This window comes from Vitis vinifera, chromosome 11 (genome assembly GCF_030704535.1).
Source record: "Vitis vinifera cultivar Pinot Noir 40024 chromosome 11, ASM3070453v1".
In the NCBI taxonomy this organism is placed as follows: domain Eukaryota; kingdom Viridiplantae; phylum Streptophyta; class Magnoliopsida; order Vitales; family Vitaceae; genus Vitis; species Vitis vinifera.
Genome location: NC_081815.1, coordinates 3,804,011 through 3,820,415, shown reverse-complemented (window position 1 = coordinate 3,820,415; position 16,405 = coordinate 3,804,011). Strand labels below are relative to the sequence as shown.

General features: G+C 34.6%; 1 protein-coding gene across 1 annotated transcript; it reads right to left on the bottom strand.

Annotated features, from left to right (window-relative positions):
* Positions 1-2,135: 2,135 nt before the first annotated feature.
* Positions 2,136-13,960, bottom strand: LOC100264482 (ABC transporter G family member 32-like). The gene is made up of 24 exons (XM_002284849.4): positions 13,448-13,960; positions 12,438-12,558; positions 12,227-12,315; positions 12,056-12,140; positions 10,029-10,188; positions 9,868-9,944; positions 9,708-9,761; positions 9,084-9,174; positions 8,705-9,006; positions 8,348-8,629; positions 7,633-7,949; positions 7,385-7,545; positions 7,202-7,305; positions 6,500-6,659; positions 6,266-6,388; positions 6,063-6,157; positions 5,646-5,978; positions 5,282-5,572; positions 4,825-4,908; positions 4,583-4,716; positions 4,253-4,480; positions 3,303-3,474; positions 2,954-3,208; positions 2,136-2,587 (listed from the first exon to the last, which is right to left on the bottom strand). The coding sequence occupies exons 1-24, from the start codon at positions 13,720-13,722 to the stop codon at positions 2,315-2,317; spliced, it is 4,266 nt and encodes a 1,421-aa protein (XP_002284885.1). The 5' UTR covers positions 13,723-13,960; the 3' UTR covers positions 2,136-2,314.
* Between the last annotated feature and the right edge of the window lie 2,445 nt (positions 13,961-16,405).

Sequence of the window (16,405 nt, the reverse complement as noted above, 5' to 3'; positions counted from 1 at the left end):
GTATAGGGCTGAACACTATTAAGAGTATTTGGAGGTATAGGTCGGATAACTACAAAATGTTCAGTCTTGGAACTCCAAACAAGAACTGTGAGACCTTCTAATTCAAAAAATGCAATAAGAAATACAAAAAAAAATGTATAAAAATCATACTTATATTCTTGAAACATGATTCTTTACTTGTCCATGAGCAAGAAACACAACTTTTTAACTAAATGTTGTTAGAGTTATGAAGATATTAGAAGAGAATAGATGAAGGAAAAAGGAGAGGGAAATGAATACATTTTTGTCCTCAAGAGTATTTTAGAGATTTCAAATGGGGGTATTTATGTCTTAAATTTTTTTATTAAAAGGTTGAATGCAAAGAGAGTTTTGATAGATACATTTATAATTTCCCATATAGATGTGAATCGTGATTGAATGCATACATAATTTTTATTATTTGCTTTTTAATTTATTATTATGATTATTATTATTTAAAGACATTTGTGTCTTCATAGAAAAGGCGAAATTTTTAAAATTTTATTTTAATGAAAAAAGTTATTCTTTATTTCTTTTTGCAACCTTTCTAATTTTATTTTTTTTATCATAACACTTAAACTCAATTTCTCATATAAAATGAAATAGAATTTATCATTAAAATTTTGGATAACTTTTGTTTTAAAAATAAATTAAACTATCTTAGTTTTGTGCAATCTTAATAAGAAACGAATTTATAAATTTCCAAATTAAAAAAAAACCCCACTAAAATCATAAAATTTGGATTAGAAATTGATTTACTACAAAATTTTAAAATTATATAACAAAACCAAAATAAATTATCACAATTATAATGAAATTTTTTAATTATAACTCCAGGATATAATCCACACTTATTTAAATATTTACTAGAAGCAATTGTACACATAAATATGCAAAACAATTTTTTTTTATTAAAATTAATAATTGTGGGGATACAATTTTTGTGGTAGCATTATTTTACAAAAAAATATTTTCCTCTTATTCTTCCATCTTAATCACAATTTGAAAAAGAGAAAAAAGTTTTTTATTTTATTTTATTTCAAAGATCAATCGAGAGCTACAAATGACTTATTTTCTAATAAACTCATTAAAAGACGAAGATTTTGTGAAACTTTTTTTTTTTTTGGTCAAACCTCTTTTCCTCTTGTAGAGTCGTTTTGCTGATTCAATAAGTCCCCTCATTCAAGAAAGTCACCGGTGAAATTAGGGAATTAAAATTTGAAATTCCTCAAGATTTAATTGTTTAATTCAAAGAATTTGGTTCATCGATTTTAGCAACTCATTAAGAAAATTTGTCCATAAAAGAATATTTATATACTTATTTTTTTTTTTTAATTTCAATTGAAAGATTTGATTTTATTTACAAAACTAAATTTTGTAACCTGTCAAATTTTATCATAAATCACCTCTTATATGCAATTTGTTAAACACATGAACGACCTATCACTTATCAAGTCCAAATTTTTATTGAATTGAGAAGTCATAATTTTAAAGCCCCATTGAATAATAATTTGATTCTCTAAAAATTTTGACCTCTATAGAATAATTTTGATACCTTTTCCTAAATTGAAAATTGGAAAATTATTCTTAATAAAAAAAATATTTTTCAACCACAAATTCAAGATATAGAAATAAATGTTAACTTAGAACACTTCCTATCATTGTCTTAGAAATAAAATATAATTAAAAACATTAATTATTATCTATTAATTACATAATTAATCATTATAAAATTTTTGTTATGGTAATAAATTCTAACATTTTTGGGATATTTAAAAATATGTTAAATTGCCATTTTTAACTATCATTTTTAAAATTAAAATTAAAAATATAATAACTAATTTTATAGATTCTTTAACATGTAAATAAAAATATTTAACATTCAAACATCAATAAAAACAAATAATTTACAACTTAAAAAAAAACAAACACCACTAAGTTTTTTTTTTACAATATAGAAAAAAATCAAAATATTTTACTTTTCCTATAAAGCTAAAAGTAACTTTTTGGTCAACAGATATGAAGCTAAAGTTTTTGATATCAACCATGGCTTGACAGTAATATAAACATACAACATTCTAACATGTTGAATCCTGCAGAAGAAGACAACAATGAAGTATGTAAATATAATTATTAATTCATGCACAAGAATGAGAAATTACATGAAGGTGTCATCTTCACTCTACATACAATCATGCTGGCTATACAAAGCTCAAAATTTAACATTCTCTTATGAGAAACAAACAAAATTCTTATACCCTGTAACCCTTCAATTCTAGTGGCATGCAAACCCTCTTTACCTCTTTTGGAAGTTGAATGATTTTATAGCATAGGCAAAAATCACCGCGAACATCAAACAAAAACTAACCACCATGAAACCGGAGATGACCAGGAAATCATGCCTGAATCCAAACACTTCCCTGAGTAACCGGTTTATAGGCACTGTGTTAATTCCATCTGACAGCTTCACCAGGTTGTCATTGTCACCATACTGTGAAGTTAGAAGGCCATAGAGACTCCAGGCTACGGGGTTTGCCCAGTAATACCACCTCCACCATATGGGAATCCACTGAAAAGAGGGAAATTGGAATTTGAGGTATAGCAGCACAAAAATGAGAAAAATTAAAGAAACCATGTATGAGAGAGGAGAGGATAAACTATAGGGAAATTGACTTAATGAATGGATTCTTTGAATATCATTGAAAGTTAACTAAAGTGTTTGTACTCATCCTCCATAATCCCATGTTACATGTGACTAAGTGCATGGGGGAAAAGGATTGAGGATAGGATCAAAGAAACTGTTGACCCGGGTTTCAAGTTGTTTCAAAATTCTATGGAGACGTCGATTAATCAATTCCTAATTCATGTGACACAGAATGAATGTCATATCAAGCAACAATGGATTCTAAAGGACCAGAAAATGACAATTCATTACCTTGTGAGGAATCATGAAGCCACTGAAGAGATTCCAGAGCATATAGAACGGAGCAGCGATAATGGCAGCCACATTATGGTTGGGTGTGACAGCAGTAGTCATCATTCCAAAGAAGGTGAAGTATAGCAAAGTGAAATACATAAAGAAGATGTACCAAGTAAACTTCAAAGCTGTCCACTCAAATGAAGCCAGGGAGTAAAAAATTACGCTGTAAATAAGTGTCTGTGCAAAAACATAAGGAAACTCAATTGCAACCTGCATGAGAAACAAGACATCAGCTACCTCAATGGAAATCCAGGGCTTGTGAAGAAATAAATGTAAGAAACTGGAAAAGGTCAGTAGGTAAGACCTGAGCAAATGCAAATGGTAAAGCTGAATACAACCCAGCAGCTCTCTCTCGATATGAAACAAATCTTTCAACAGAAACAACAGGTTGAACCGCTGTGGCATTGGTAATTCCAATGAACAGGACTGCTGCATACATGGATCCCATGGCATTAAAGATATCCTGCTGGCGTTCCCTGTAGGATGGGGGAGAAGATAACAGTGTTATAGAGTCTGGTGATATAGACATTTGGGCTCAAAAGAAGATTTTGCATGCAAGAAAACAAAAGGAAGAAACTATTGAACATCAACATTAAAACAATTTGAAACAAAAAATGGATCCAGCGTTTTTGTGCTCCACTTTTGCCCACAGTGAATTCGGCAATCATCCATCAATCTTCTCTCAGATAGGGGGAGCAGAAGAAACAAAAATAGGAGCAAATGGGACCGCAAATTCTTTTCATCACCACACTCTATCCAGGACCCTTCCACTGCTGCCTACACCACTACTCATAGAACCGGTAATTGGAACCAAATAGTTGATCTTCAAGTATGTGCTACTATAGATGTAAGATGCAAAGTGAGAAAAAGCTTTTCAATAAAGATTCATCTTATGGATGAGACGGTAAACCTATTGAAAATTTTGAGGAAAAATATAAGAAAAAGAAAATAGAGAGGAAAAATAGAAAAAAATAAAAAGTAAAGGAAAATGAAAATAGATTTGAAGTCAATTTATTTTTAAGCGCTTCTTTAAACTCATGTCACTTATTTTTCTTCTTTTATATAAAGATTAAATAAATTGAAAATGTATAAAATTTTAAAGTAATTTTAATTATATTTTATTTCCTTCCATATTTTTCATTGTAAACCAAACATAAGAAAATCATTTTTCTTAACTCTTTTTTTCTTAGAATTTTTTTGGAAACCAAGCATAGCATGAAGGAAAAGAAGGGTAAAAAGAGCTTTAAAACAGACCTTTTTGAACCAAATCCCCAACATATTGTCCCAAACATCAACGAGATGATAACAGTGTAGAAGAAGCGGACTGCAGTGTATTGTGGGTTTCTCCAATAAGATAGATTTTGCTTCCAAAGACAAGCGAGAAACTGGTCCAAAAATGATTGAGAATACTTTGTTGGGAAGTTTAACTCTTTTGAATCACTGCTTGGTTTGCTTAAACGTTCCACTATCAGTTTGTTACGTCTGTTAAAAGAAAGGACAAAATGGTTAAACAAAGAAAAGGATAGTTGGACTAGGACGGAAATGTAAAATCGATCGATGGAATTCCAGGGGAACTGCACATACTGAAATAAATTTGATCTTCGGTATACGTCTGCAAAATCCACACCAAGACGGGTTTCTTCTGCTGAAGAAGCAACCTCTAGCATCCATGCAGCAGGATTGTATCCAGGCCTGATCTTGGGCACCCCTTCAACTGCCTAGAAAATGAATATATTTGGTACTAAAATAACAAGGATGAATTTAAAAACAACAAATAAGACCAGTAAATCAAACATCTAGGGATTTGTAAACGGGCACAATCAAACCTCAAAAAACTGAATGAGCTCACAAGACTTGGGGCCAAGTCGACCTGCATAAATGAGCTCTCCTCCGCGTTTCATAAATAAAAGCTGCAATGAACACATAAGAAGAAGGGAAGATCAACAAAAAAATCAGTACAAATGAATATCAATGCATATATGCTAGGAAAAATATGAGTAGTTTAGCTGTCCCTAACATTCTTCTTATGCAGAAATATGGGCATATCACCCAGAGAAAGAAAGAAGGGTGCCACCAACAAAAGCTATGGAAGTCCTAACAACAAGATCCATGGGGCACACACGCAAACATGGGGGGTGGATTATATATAGATGGATAAATGGAGAGATTAAATTGTGATTCTGTCAACCATATCCTGCAACTCATAATTTTTTATTTTTTATTTTTTCAGGAAAGAAAATTCTCTTATAGAAGCATTCTATGAAAACAAAAAGAGGGAAAGACCTCATCAAAGGATTCAAAAATGTCTATGCTGGGCTGGTGGATTGTACACACAATTGTTCTCCCAGTATTTACAATATTCCTCACAGTCCTCATCACAATGGCTGCAGCCCTTGCATCCAAACCTGATGTGGGCTCATCCATGAACACTATGGAAGGATTAGCGACCAGTTCAACAGCGATTGTTAATCTTTTCCGCTGCTCAGTGGACAAACCATCAATCCCTGGTAGACCAACCAGTGCCCCACTTAATTGAGTAAGCTCCACAAGTTCCATCACCTCCTCAACAAAGGCCTGAAATTCCAATACTCCAGATGTCATTTCTTACTTGAGTTATAATAAACGGAAAAACACTTTTAATAATTACCCTTTGAGTCTCCAAGTCAACATCTGACGGTAACCGGAGCCAAGCAGAGAATAGAAGTGATTCAAGAACAGTCAAACAAGGGGAATGAATATCACTTTGCTCACAGTAACCAGAAATCCTTGCAAAAGTTTCTTGCTTTTTGGGATAACCAGATATATGTATGCTCCCTTCTATGACCCCACCAGTTTTTCTACCAGCTAATACGTCCATGAGAGTGGTTTTACCAGCACCACTGACTCCAACCAATGCTGTAAGCACACCAGGCCTAAATGCTCCAGTAACATTAACCAACAACTGCAATCTATCTTCTACTATTCCTTGTTGCTTCAATTCCTGAAGCCATATTTCAATGAGGAAAATACGAAGTCAAATAATTCCCAAAATAAATGGCATAAAGAGAAGGAGCAAAATACACACCAGAGGCACATCAACAAAGTAATTGATATTCTTGAAACACATGGAAAGTGGTTGAAATGGAAGAACCATGCCTTTCTGCTGCTTAAATTTTTTTTCTGCCCAGAATTTAAGATGAGATAAGCAGGAATTTTGGAATTTTGTCATTCTCTTGAAAAATAATATGATAAAATCAGAAAAGTCAATATAGAATCTATTCTACAGACCAGCTACTGAGTCTGAGTGCTGCAAGTATTGTCTCAGCTCAATGACAACAGTTTCACCATTTCTTCTCATGTCCTTGTCTTTTAGTTCTTCCTTCGAAACAACAGCTTGTCGCTTCCCCAAGGCTGAAGGATATAGAAAAACAAGAAGACAATTGGTTATCATTTTTTAATTTTCATTTACATATGATTCTAGAAGTTGTGTTTTAAAAAGCATTCTACAGAGGGATGACTTACGATTAAGGTATGTTAAGAAGACAGTGAAAAGGATATTGAAGAGAACTGTATATCCGAACAAAGCACCAACTCCAATCCAATACCAGTAACTCTCTGGGAACAAACTGCGTGCTCGCAATACTTCCTCACCTAACGAAAAATTAGTATCGTTCCTAGGTCTCTACATGAACAAATGATAGAACAAAGAACCATGAGTGTCCACATAGAAGGAAGAACATTAAAATAGTCATTTGTGTCAGCTAGTGAATATAAGGAAAATGTATTGAAACATGTGAAAATGACTCTCAATACTTGAAAAAACCCTCCTGACAAAATGCTTGTTTACTAAGTTTGTGAAATGAGAAATAGATAGAAGTCAGACCACAATAACAATAATATATATATATAGCGGAATAAATAAGGCTCCTAACTTGCTAATGCAATATTTGTACAATATAGGGTAGCTCCATTAGGTTATAGTTGATTTATGCAAAATATGTTAAGTTTCCAAACTCAATTAAGAGGATAACAAATCCACTGGAAGGTTTTTCATGCATTTCAACTCTCCTCAAGCATCATCTAACAGTACATTTGTAAATGCTCCAAATACCCCCAAAATATTTTTACTGTAATAACTCCATGCTAGATCAAGCTAAAGGAAATATATCTACTCAAAGCTGAAACTGAGAAAAGAACAGTCAGTCAATGACATAAACAAATTACCTTATCCCAAGAATGCCCAAGAAATTCATTCACAGAAGCTGCATTTTGAGCATACATTAAAGGAGAAAACCAGAAACCCCAGACCCACCAACTTGGAATACTATCTGTTTCAATGAAGAGAGAAAATGAATGAATGTTATATGTTAGTAATAATATAAATGTTGAGAGAAGTTTTAATCTTACCTCTTGAAATAATGTATCCTCCAAGAGCCATGACAACCAACATAGCAAAAGATCCAAAGGTGTTGGCAACTATCATATTTCTCCCCAAGGATCCCATCACGCGAAAAAGAGCAATTGACATTTGGTGGAGAAAGAAAAATATCAGGAACTGCTGAAAGAATCTGCAGATTTAAAAATTAAAATGAGAAGCCCCATCCCAAATCAACCATTACATTTCAAGGAAAATTCCAATTGACCATAAGCTTTACCTAGTAATCGCGGGATCATATCCAACCACATAATATGTAACTGCCACCCAGAAACCAGACTCTATGAGTGAAGTCGGAATGCTCAAGACCCAAGAAGGAAGTGTATAAACCCAGCATGGGTAGAAGTGCAGGTCCCTATGCTTGTAAAGAACCGGAAGCTTGGCTACTAGCATGGAAACCTCCGTAAATCCATTAAACAGAATAATGACCATGGAAAAATACATTGCCCCAAGATATAAGCCTCCATCATCTACTGTGTGGTGGTGCATTGTTGTGCGGAAGAAAACAGTCATCGTGATTAAAGCAACAAACAGAAGCTGTAAAATAGTACACAGTAGGCATGCATAAGTACAAGAATTTTGTAAGCACTTTTCCTTCAGATAATTAGCACACAACAAAAAATGGTAAGATCAGATCACATCTTTTTACATTTATTAGAAAGCTGGTCTGATGCCAAGAAATTAGTATCAATTCATTTGATGTATCTCAATACATGAGGTTCTTAATTTCAATGGAGATAAAATGTTAATGAATGATGAATGCATCTGAAAGCATGGATAAATGATTGGCACATAACCAAAATGGTAGAGCCAAAATCATAGATTTATTTATAGTTCATTAATAACCTGGTTGGTGCCAAGAAGCTAATGTTGACTTGTTCAACAGTTCAGAGAAAAGTAGCTTAGAATTTCTACACACAGAATTGCAATGATACCTGAATGAATTTGAAAACATAGATAAATGAATTTCGTTTCATCAATAGTTTCTGCCAGTAAAAGCTGGTCTTGAGAAGTTCACTCCTCTTTACACCATAGCTGGAAGTTGACAAAGCTGCTGGATGATTATAACGTCTATCAAAAGGAACTTCAAGTTCTTCATACAAATTCCTCCCAGCACGATATGAGCGAAAAGCTTCAGCAAACTTTGCTACAGGTATGTAGCGATATGGGCGATCCAAAACAGACCAATACTGCTCCTGGTCCTTCTTTGATACAACCTGTGGACAGAAATTTGAACAAAGATGTATCATGCAATAAAAAGAAATTGACATTCCAAGCCCAGTGCCACTTACTTCTTGCAAGAAGTCTGCCACATTTTTCCGTTCAGGACAACTAAATCCCATGTATGCAAAGAAATCAAGAGCAGCATCACGGGGTCCCTGGTAAACAATTTGACCCTCACACAAAAGCATAACATCATCAAACAACTCATATGTCTCAGGGGCAGGTTGAAGCAGAGAAACTATTGTGGTACCACCCAGTGCACAAGTTGAATGCCTAAGATACTTGATGATTTGGTAAGTAGTTGAACTATCAAGCCCAGTTGATATCTCATCCATGAAAAGCACTTTAGCTGGACCCACTAGCAATTCTCCTGCCACACATATCAACCACATCAGCATGCATGAATTTGTCTGCTTTTTTCATACCCAAAAGACAGAAGAATCAAACCTGTAGTTAGCCGTTTTTTTTGCCCCCCAGAGATCCCCTTAAGCATTTCATCTCCCACCAGCGTGTCCGCACATATATCTAACCCTAAAATCTTTGTCAGATAAATTTTAGTACTTAAGGAGAAGTTAAAAGACTTTTGAATCACTCTTTAAATCTTATTTTTCCAAACATTGATTTTGCTCTATACACTAATTTTATATACAAAACAATACATGCACAGGAATTATGGCAAAGGACTAGAAATATGTTATCATAAAATGGACGAATAAAGATTAGTCACAAAGGGAGTGCCAACATTTTTGCAGCATGTTCAACCGATGCCCATGCTGAAAGAAGTTCTCCACAACAAGAACTAATTGAAGAAATAAAGAAAGCTAGAGGCAGCTATAACATTCTCCATAAAGCTTTCACTTTAAAATGGAAAGGTATCACTACCATTAAGTTTCCATAGGATTGAATTTATTAGTGGAGAGAGATTATCAGATGATATGTCTTTAAACCCAACATGGTTGTTAGACCCCATAGAAAGCAAACAGAAGTGAAGAGCTGGTAGGACTGGCACAGAGAAGTTAAAAATGCATCAGTACTATATGCATCCAACAGTAACCAGAATCTAGAGAATACCTTTAAAATGTACTCCACCACAAGGCTTGTCTCCTGGCCCCCAAGAGCTAATGCCTAGAGAAAAAACTCATAATAGCATAAAGATGGTATCAATTCTAAAGCCTTGATGTTATCAGGCAAGGAGAGAAAAAAAAAAAAAAGTTATAATGGATGCATGCACCTTGATGAATATATCAAGATCTTCATCAGGTATGATCCCAGCGGCCTTTTCTCTTCTTGCAAGTTCCAAAAGCATATCTGTCAAAATGATCAATACTCCGATATCTAAGTGAGACTTACTTCTACAAACTCAAAGCAAAACATGAGACTTCCACAGCTTACCATATTTGAATCCAACACCTTGACAACGTCCTGAGAACTCGAGAGTTTCCCTCACGGTCATCTCTGCAACATGCCAATCATATTGACTGACATAAGCAGATGTCCTTTGAGGAACAAACTCATTTAGATTGTGTCCATTATATGTAATTCTCCCTGACACCTTCAGAGCAATCAAGGTATTAAATCTAAATAGTAATAGCAAATCAATGTTAATCATTGAGGACTAGAACTTAACCATAATATCATATTTAAATCTTAATTGCCTTAGTCATCTCCATCTTATCATTATCAGTATTTTCATTATTTATGTTCAGCAGCAATGCTATGTATCATAGCTAAACACATCTACTTTTCTTCACTCCTGAAACAGGCAGCTAGTGTGGCAATACCAAAATGTGTCCATGAGCTGACTTGTCTCAGTAGTGATCAATTGTGATGTCTGGCTTGTCATAAGAAGCTGTAAGCAAATTTGTGTATTGGCAATTCCAGGTCAAAATTCCCATTGTGTCTCTCAGCTCATACTCTTCAAATCCTCCCTTGGACACTGACCTTTTCCAAATTGTTCGTGTTTGAAAACGGCTAGAGGAGATGGTAAGTGCTTTTGAGATGTTGGATGATGGCAAACATTGATCAACCATGTTTTAAAACTCCTATCATTTTATTGAAAAATGGAGTGGTTGCTTAAGGAGTGTAAAACATAATACTTAATTCTTTGGATCGATTTTTTATTAATCAAACTTAAGGGTAACAGTCTCTGTTGTATCCAGTTTTTTTATTCTTGTCTGATCGATCAAACTGCGATCACATCTGCATTCCTTCAGCCTTTTCCAAATCACTCTTGACCATTGGCCTAATACTTAAGTCTTCTTTTCGGAAGTGGAGAAGACGGTTGTGAGGGTGAGAACTGTTTTGAGCTTCAAGTTTTTTCTTACCAAATTGGGGAAGTATTTGTCTTGAGAGAAAATCACTTGGGTTTGAGTTGAAAATCAATTTTTGAGTGAGAAATTTTTGTTCCAAATGGGTTAATTCATTGTGTTATTCATCCTTACTCTTATATTCATCATTTTGGGGTAAAACCAAAATTTCTTCTTGTATGGATTCAAGAAGAGGTCAAGATCAAGCTTGGTGTGGATTCCAAGTGTGCTTCGAAAGAAGAAAATGGGTAACTGAAGTTTAAAGGTTCTAAGCAAGTAGTCCAAGAGAGGATTGAAGCTTGAGCTAGTTAAATCCTTTGTACTCAATTGATTTTTTTTATAATGGATGAATTGATCGCTTGAGGTTAGTGGTTTTTTATCTCTTCGAAGGTTTTCCACATTAAAATATTGGTGTCATTTTCTCCTTATTCCATTTCATCCTTTGATTCATTATTCATTAGCTTATATGATATTTCCATTGTGATATTTTGGATGATTAATTGCAAAATGAGCTGAAATTAGATCATTGAAATTTTGAAAGAATATAGTGCATTTCAGTTTTTGGTGTTGATATCAAAGACATGTAAAAATGCATTTTTGTGTTGATTCAATGTCTTACATAACATGATTGGGGAGTGTTGATTCATATGTATGTGACTTGCATTCACTAATTTGTTGAAAGTGTATTGGTGCATCCATTGTTACTTGTGATTTGCTTGTTGGTTGATACGATTGAAAAAGAAACTCAAAACATTTGAGAAAAACAGGGAATTTGTCAGCATTTGTAAGATACCGTCTCAAATTGTTTTAAAAACATCTATTCACAACCCCCCCAACACCTCTCTAGGTGTTATCCATGGGTCAGATTCATCTTTAGAAGCATTTCCCAATTTTCACATGATTACCCAAGTTCATGGCAAAAATGCATTTAGAATAGCTCCTCATTCTTAGGTCAGTACCACAATCAAGCAAACCCCTTACAATGATCTAGGAGAGGGATCATAATTTGAATGATTTCCCCAGTAGAATATTGCACACAATACCAATACCAAATAGTATAATAAGACAGATTCAATGCATCATTACTGTATCAGACAAAATAAATCTCAGTACCTTCAAATCAGATCCAAGGCGTCCAGCAAGGGCCAACAGTAGTGTTGTCTTTCCAGAGCTTGGTGGGCCCAATAGCAGAGTCAACCTAAATCAAACCACCAAATCTTGTCAACCACAAACACTGATCAAACGTTCGCTAACCGTGTTTCGTTAATAACTCAAAAAATATACCTTGAAGGTCTAATTATCCCACTAATATCATCTAAAATTGTCAGCTTCTTTTGCATGCCTTTGTATATCCGCAATTTCCTTAACAAGGCCTTGAAGACATTTACAGTAGGTGAATTTTAAAAAAATAAAAATTGATTCAGAAAAAATATTTAAAAAAATCAGCAAGGGAGGGAAATTGTGTTCATGAATGGTAATTAATAGCGGAAACTACCTCACTCATGTTGAAAATGAAATTGGGAATGGTTGGCAATGCCCTGCTTCCAACATGGACAAATGAATCAACTACTAGGTGCTGAAATCGGACCTCAATCTCTGGAAATTCCAAATCTACCCTGCAATATCATATGCAGTCGAAAGAGATAATTAAACAGCTGGTCAAAATTAGCTAAGGAACAATAAAGACAAAAGAGAACGACAGCTCCTGAGTAAATTTTCACAATTCATGCATCAAACAATCTCCTAAAATTCAGAAGTAAATAACCAATCAAGAACGTATATAAACAGAACCTGCAAGACCTATCCCTACCATTTGAGCATAGGTTTATGGAACCAGGTTAGAAATTGTAAAGCTTGGATTATTTTGCAAGCACTTCTCAATTTGATATGAATCCTCCACAAATAGATGTCAAATGCCTGGGACCCTAGTTGGTGACAGAAGAGGGTCTGGCATGAACCTTGACCTTCACTCTCGACCTGACACCAGGAGTGTTACAAAACCTATCATAGTGAAAAGTGTCCACACAATTCACTTAGACTATAAGACCCATTTTGATAAAGGGAATTGCATTAATCTCTTAGATATCGGGCCACCTAACCGAGCAAAATGTGGTTCACATCATAATTAAAAGGTCCCAAATAATTAAGATCACCATTCCCAACAACAACAGCAACACAAAAATGCATGTAGGCTGTGATGAAAGGGATTTTAGAAAATGTTGCAATTTCTCCTAACAGGAAGAAGACAGCGATATTACAACCAGATTCACAATCCCAAACCCTACTTTCTCTTTCTGTTGCTGAGAAAACAGAGAAAAGAAAAAAAAAATTAACTTTAATATTGTTTTCTAATCTGGCCAGCTTCCAAAACGAGAGAAAAGCAACTCTAACTTAGCTCAACAGTGACCTTAGCAACCTAAACTAAAAATTTCAGTCCCTTGTCTTTTCCCCACCATTTTCTAAACAACCAAAACCGCCAAATCAGCATCAAACTCAGAGACTTACGCATCGAATCTCCTTCTTATCCTACCAAAGAAGCGCTCCGCGTCTTCCTCTATCGAATTCACCAACCGGTCCAAGACAACCTTCCGCTCTTCGAGCTCTAACTCATTCAAATCCACCTCCTTCTTATCTCCAACAATGTTGGTGAAAATGCCTCTCCGCACCCTATCGTAGGTTGGCAGCCTCTCCAGCGCCGCCCATCTCAGAGCCTCCTCGTCGTCACCGTCCTCACGGAAGGACTCCGATCTCGCGAACACGTTCTCCACCGAGTTCCACATTGAGATCAGATCAAGAAAGCATCAAGGCCACACAAACCCCGGATGAGAGGGAAAACAGAGAGATAAGGTTTGCACTACAATGCTGGTGGTGGTAGTTGTCTGCCGCTGCGCCTGCTTTGAGGGTTTCTTCTATTATTCAACAAATGGGTAGTTGAGCTCTGCATTAATGCCGCCCTTCCTCCTTTCTCTCTCTGGACGTCTCCACTGTAAATATTCTTTCGCTTTCTCTCTCTAAGCTGGTGTCCGTTGGGTGAGGTACACTTATTTGCAGAGAGATGTGCATTTAATGGCCGCGGGAAATGACAAAGATGGCGGGGAAAATTCACGGATGGATACTCGCTGGTGTGGGTTATTTTCTGTACTCGCTCTTCAAAGTCGATATCTACTAATAGAGGGTAGTTCCGTCATTTAGTAGGCGGCTGTAGCAGTCCGATTACGGTGTGGCTGATTTTTTTCGAAAGGTGTTGGTTGAACGCAGCGAGTATCACATTTTTATATCGACGTGGCGATTGAGAGTAGCAATTACGGGGACATTTGAATTAAACGGTTGGGAACAGCGTGTTCATTAGCATTAGGGAAAGCCCAAAAGTAAAACGTAGAGCTATGTTTGGGTATAGGTATATTTGGGGGAGAACGATGGATGGAAATTAAAAAGAAAAATAAAAAAATAAAAAATAGAATAAAAGTTATTTATGATGTGAAATTCATTTTATTTATTTTAATTTATTAATATAAAGATTAAATAATTTGAATATATATTAATTTTAATTATACTTCATTTTAAAAAAAAATTATAAAACATGAGAAAAATTGTGAATTGGAAGACTAGCCACACGTTCCGAACGGGACATTGCCCTGTTTAATTTTTGGAAGAAAATGAACAGAGGCTCTGGTTTTAATTTTTGCTTGTTTTGGTACCGAAATTTAATATTTCTTAACTTTCGTCCTTTTTTCAGCAATTGCACTGTTTAATTAAAAAACAAACGTGCCAAAATTAATGGGAATTCAGAAAATAAATGTTCAAGAAAGTTGTGCTTATAAATAAATCGGGGAATAAAATAATGATATATTTTGGAAAGTATTTTCAACTTGAAAGCTTGAAATATTTTTAATCTAAATTTTTTTATATTTTTACAAAATAATTTTATTTATAATACTTTATTTATCATCATTTTTTATATTGGTATAATTATTTTTTTAAATAATTATTAAAAAATAAGTGAAAAAATTAATTTTCTATATTTATAAGAAAACATTATGTTTTATATTTTTAGGAAAAAAAATTTGTACTTTTAACATGAAAAAAAATTATTTTTGAAGAGAAATTAAACATTTAGTAAAATTTAGAAAATAATTTTAAAATATTAAAAAACATATTTATAAGACCAAATAAAAAATATTTTGATAAGTGATCATCAGAGAACACTTTAAATAAAAATACTATCAAACGCGTTCTTTCTTTCTTATTTTTCTTCTAGTTTAATTTATCGAAAATTTAAACAAAAGGTAATATTACTAAAGTATATAAATTATGTGTTTTCCAAAAAAAATCCTTACGTGATAGAAATTCTCATTTTATAATAAAAATATCTATGCAATAAATAAATTCATATTCCCGCCTCAAAATGGCATCATACATGAAATTATTTTTTTCCCAAAATTTAAATGAAAATCAATAACTAAATCAATTCATATGTACATGATATTAAGATAGACTGTGTGAGTAATCAATCCTCCTCCATAGCCGGTTGTTGACCTTAGACTACAAGAGGATCATTCTAGAAGCCCACCTCCTATTAAACGCTTGGGCCGGCAAAGCAAAACTACTCATTTGGACCAAAATCAAAGTCGATTTTCATAAGGAAACGATCTCTATGCCATGGAAAAGCATACCATTCCAACCAACAATGTGGACTTTGTAGAGTAAAGGGCATCAACGCTACAAAGACTTGGGGCCAATGTTTTAAATTTTCGAACGATATTTGCATGCCAGTCATATATGACACATGTTTCATAGTTTGTTGACCCTTTTGTTGAAGGGGTATGATTCATTTTTCCACACCTTCATGTCGAGCTTCTTTATTACCATTATTTGCCTTCACCTTCCCCACACCCAACTTCCCAATTTCCTTGTATTTTTTTTTACCTATGCCCATTCACCCCTACACTATTTCCATATTTCCTACTCTTAGATCATTATATTGGAACTTGTATGATGATGATGCTTTTCTATTTATTTAAAGAAATGATAAAATTATATATCCTGTTGATGACCGGAGTTGCCAAGGTCACTACAATTTCCTAACGTACTCGTCTCATCAACTGAAGATGATGCTTCCTTCTTTTGTCCTGTAAAAGATGTTCGGACAGCCCGATGTCTTTGTTAGTTTTGCTTTTTAGTATATTGATATTTTTTTGGGGCCCCTCTCCTTAGGAATGCTTACCTCCCCCTCTGGTTGGGTCATCGAGGGCATCTTATAGTGCTAAGAGCTTTGTCCCTTTGAATGGTGGGGAGACTCTTTGACTTTTGCGGTCATGATGGTATTTAGAGGGTGGCAGAGTCATCATTATCCTGCGAGCGGTTGACAAAGATTGTTGGGGTGATAATTTGTCATCACCCTTGTCTTTTCGCTCTGCAGGTGACACGGGACAAGTCGCCTGTAGAGATCTAGGAAGGTCCTGT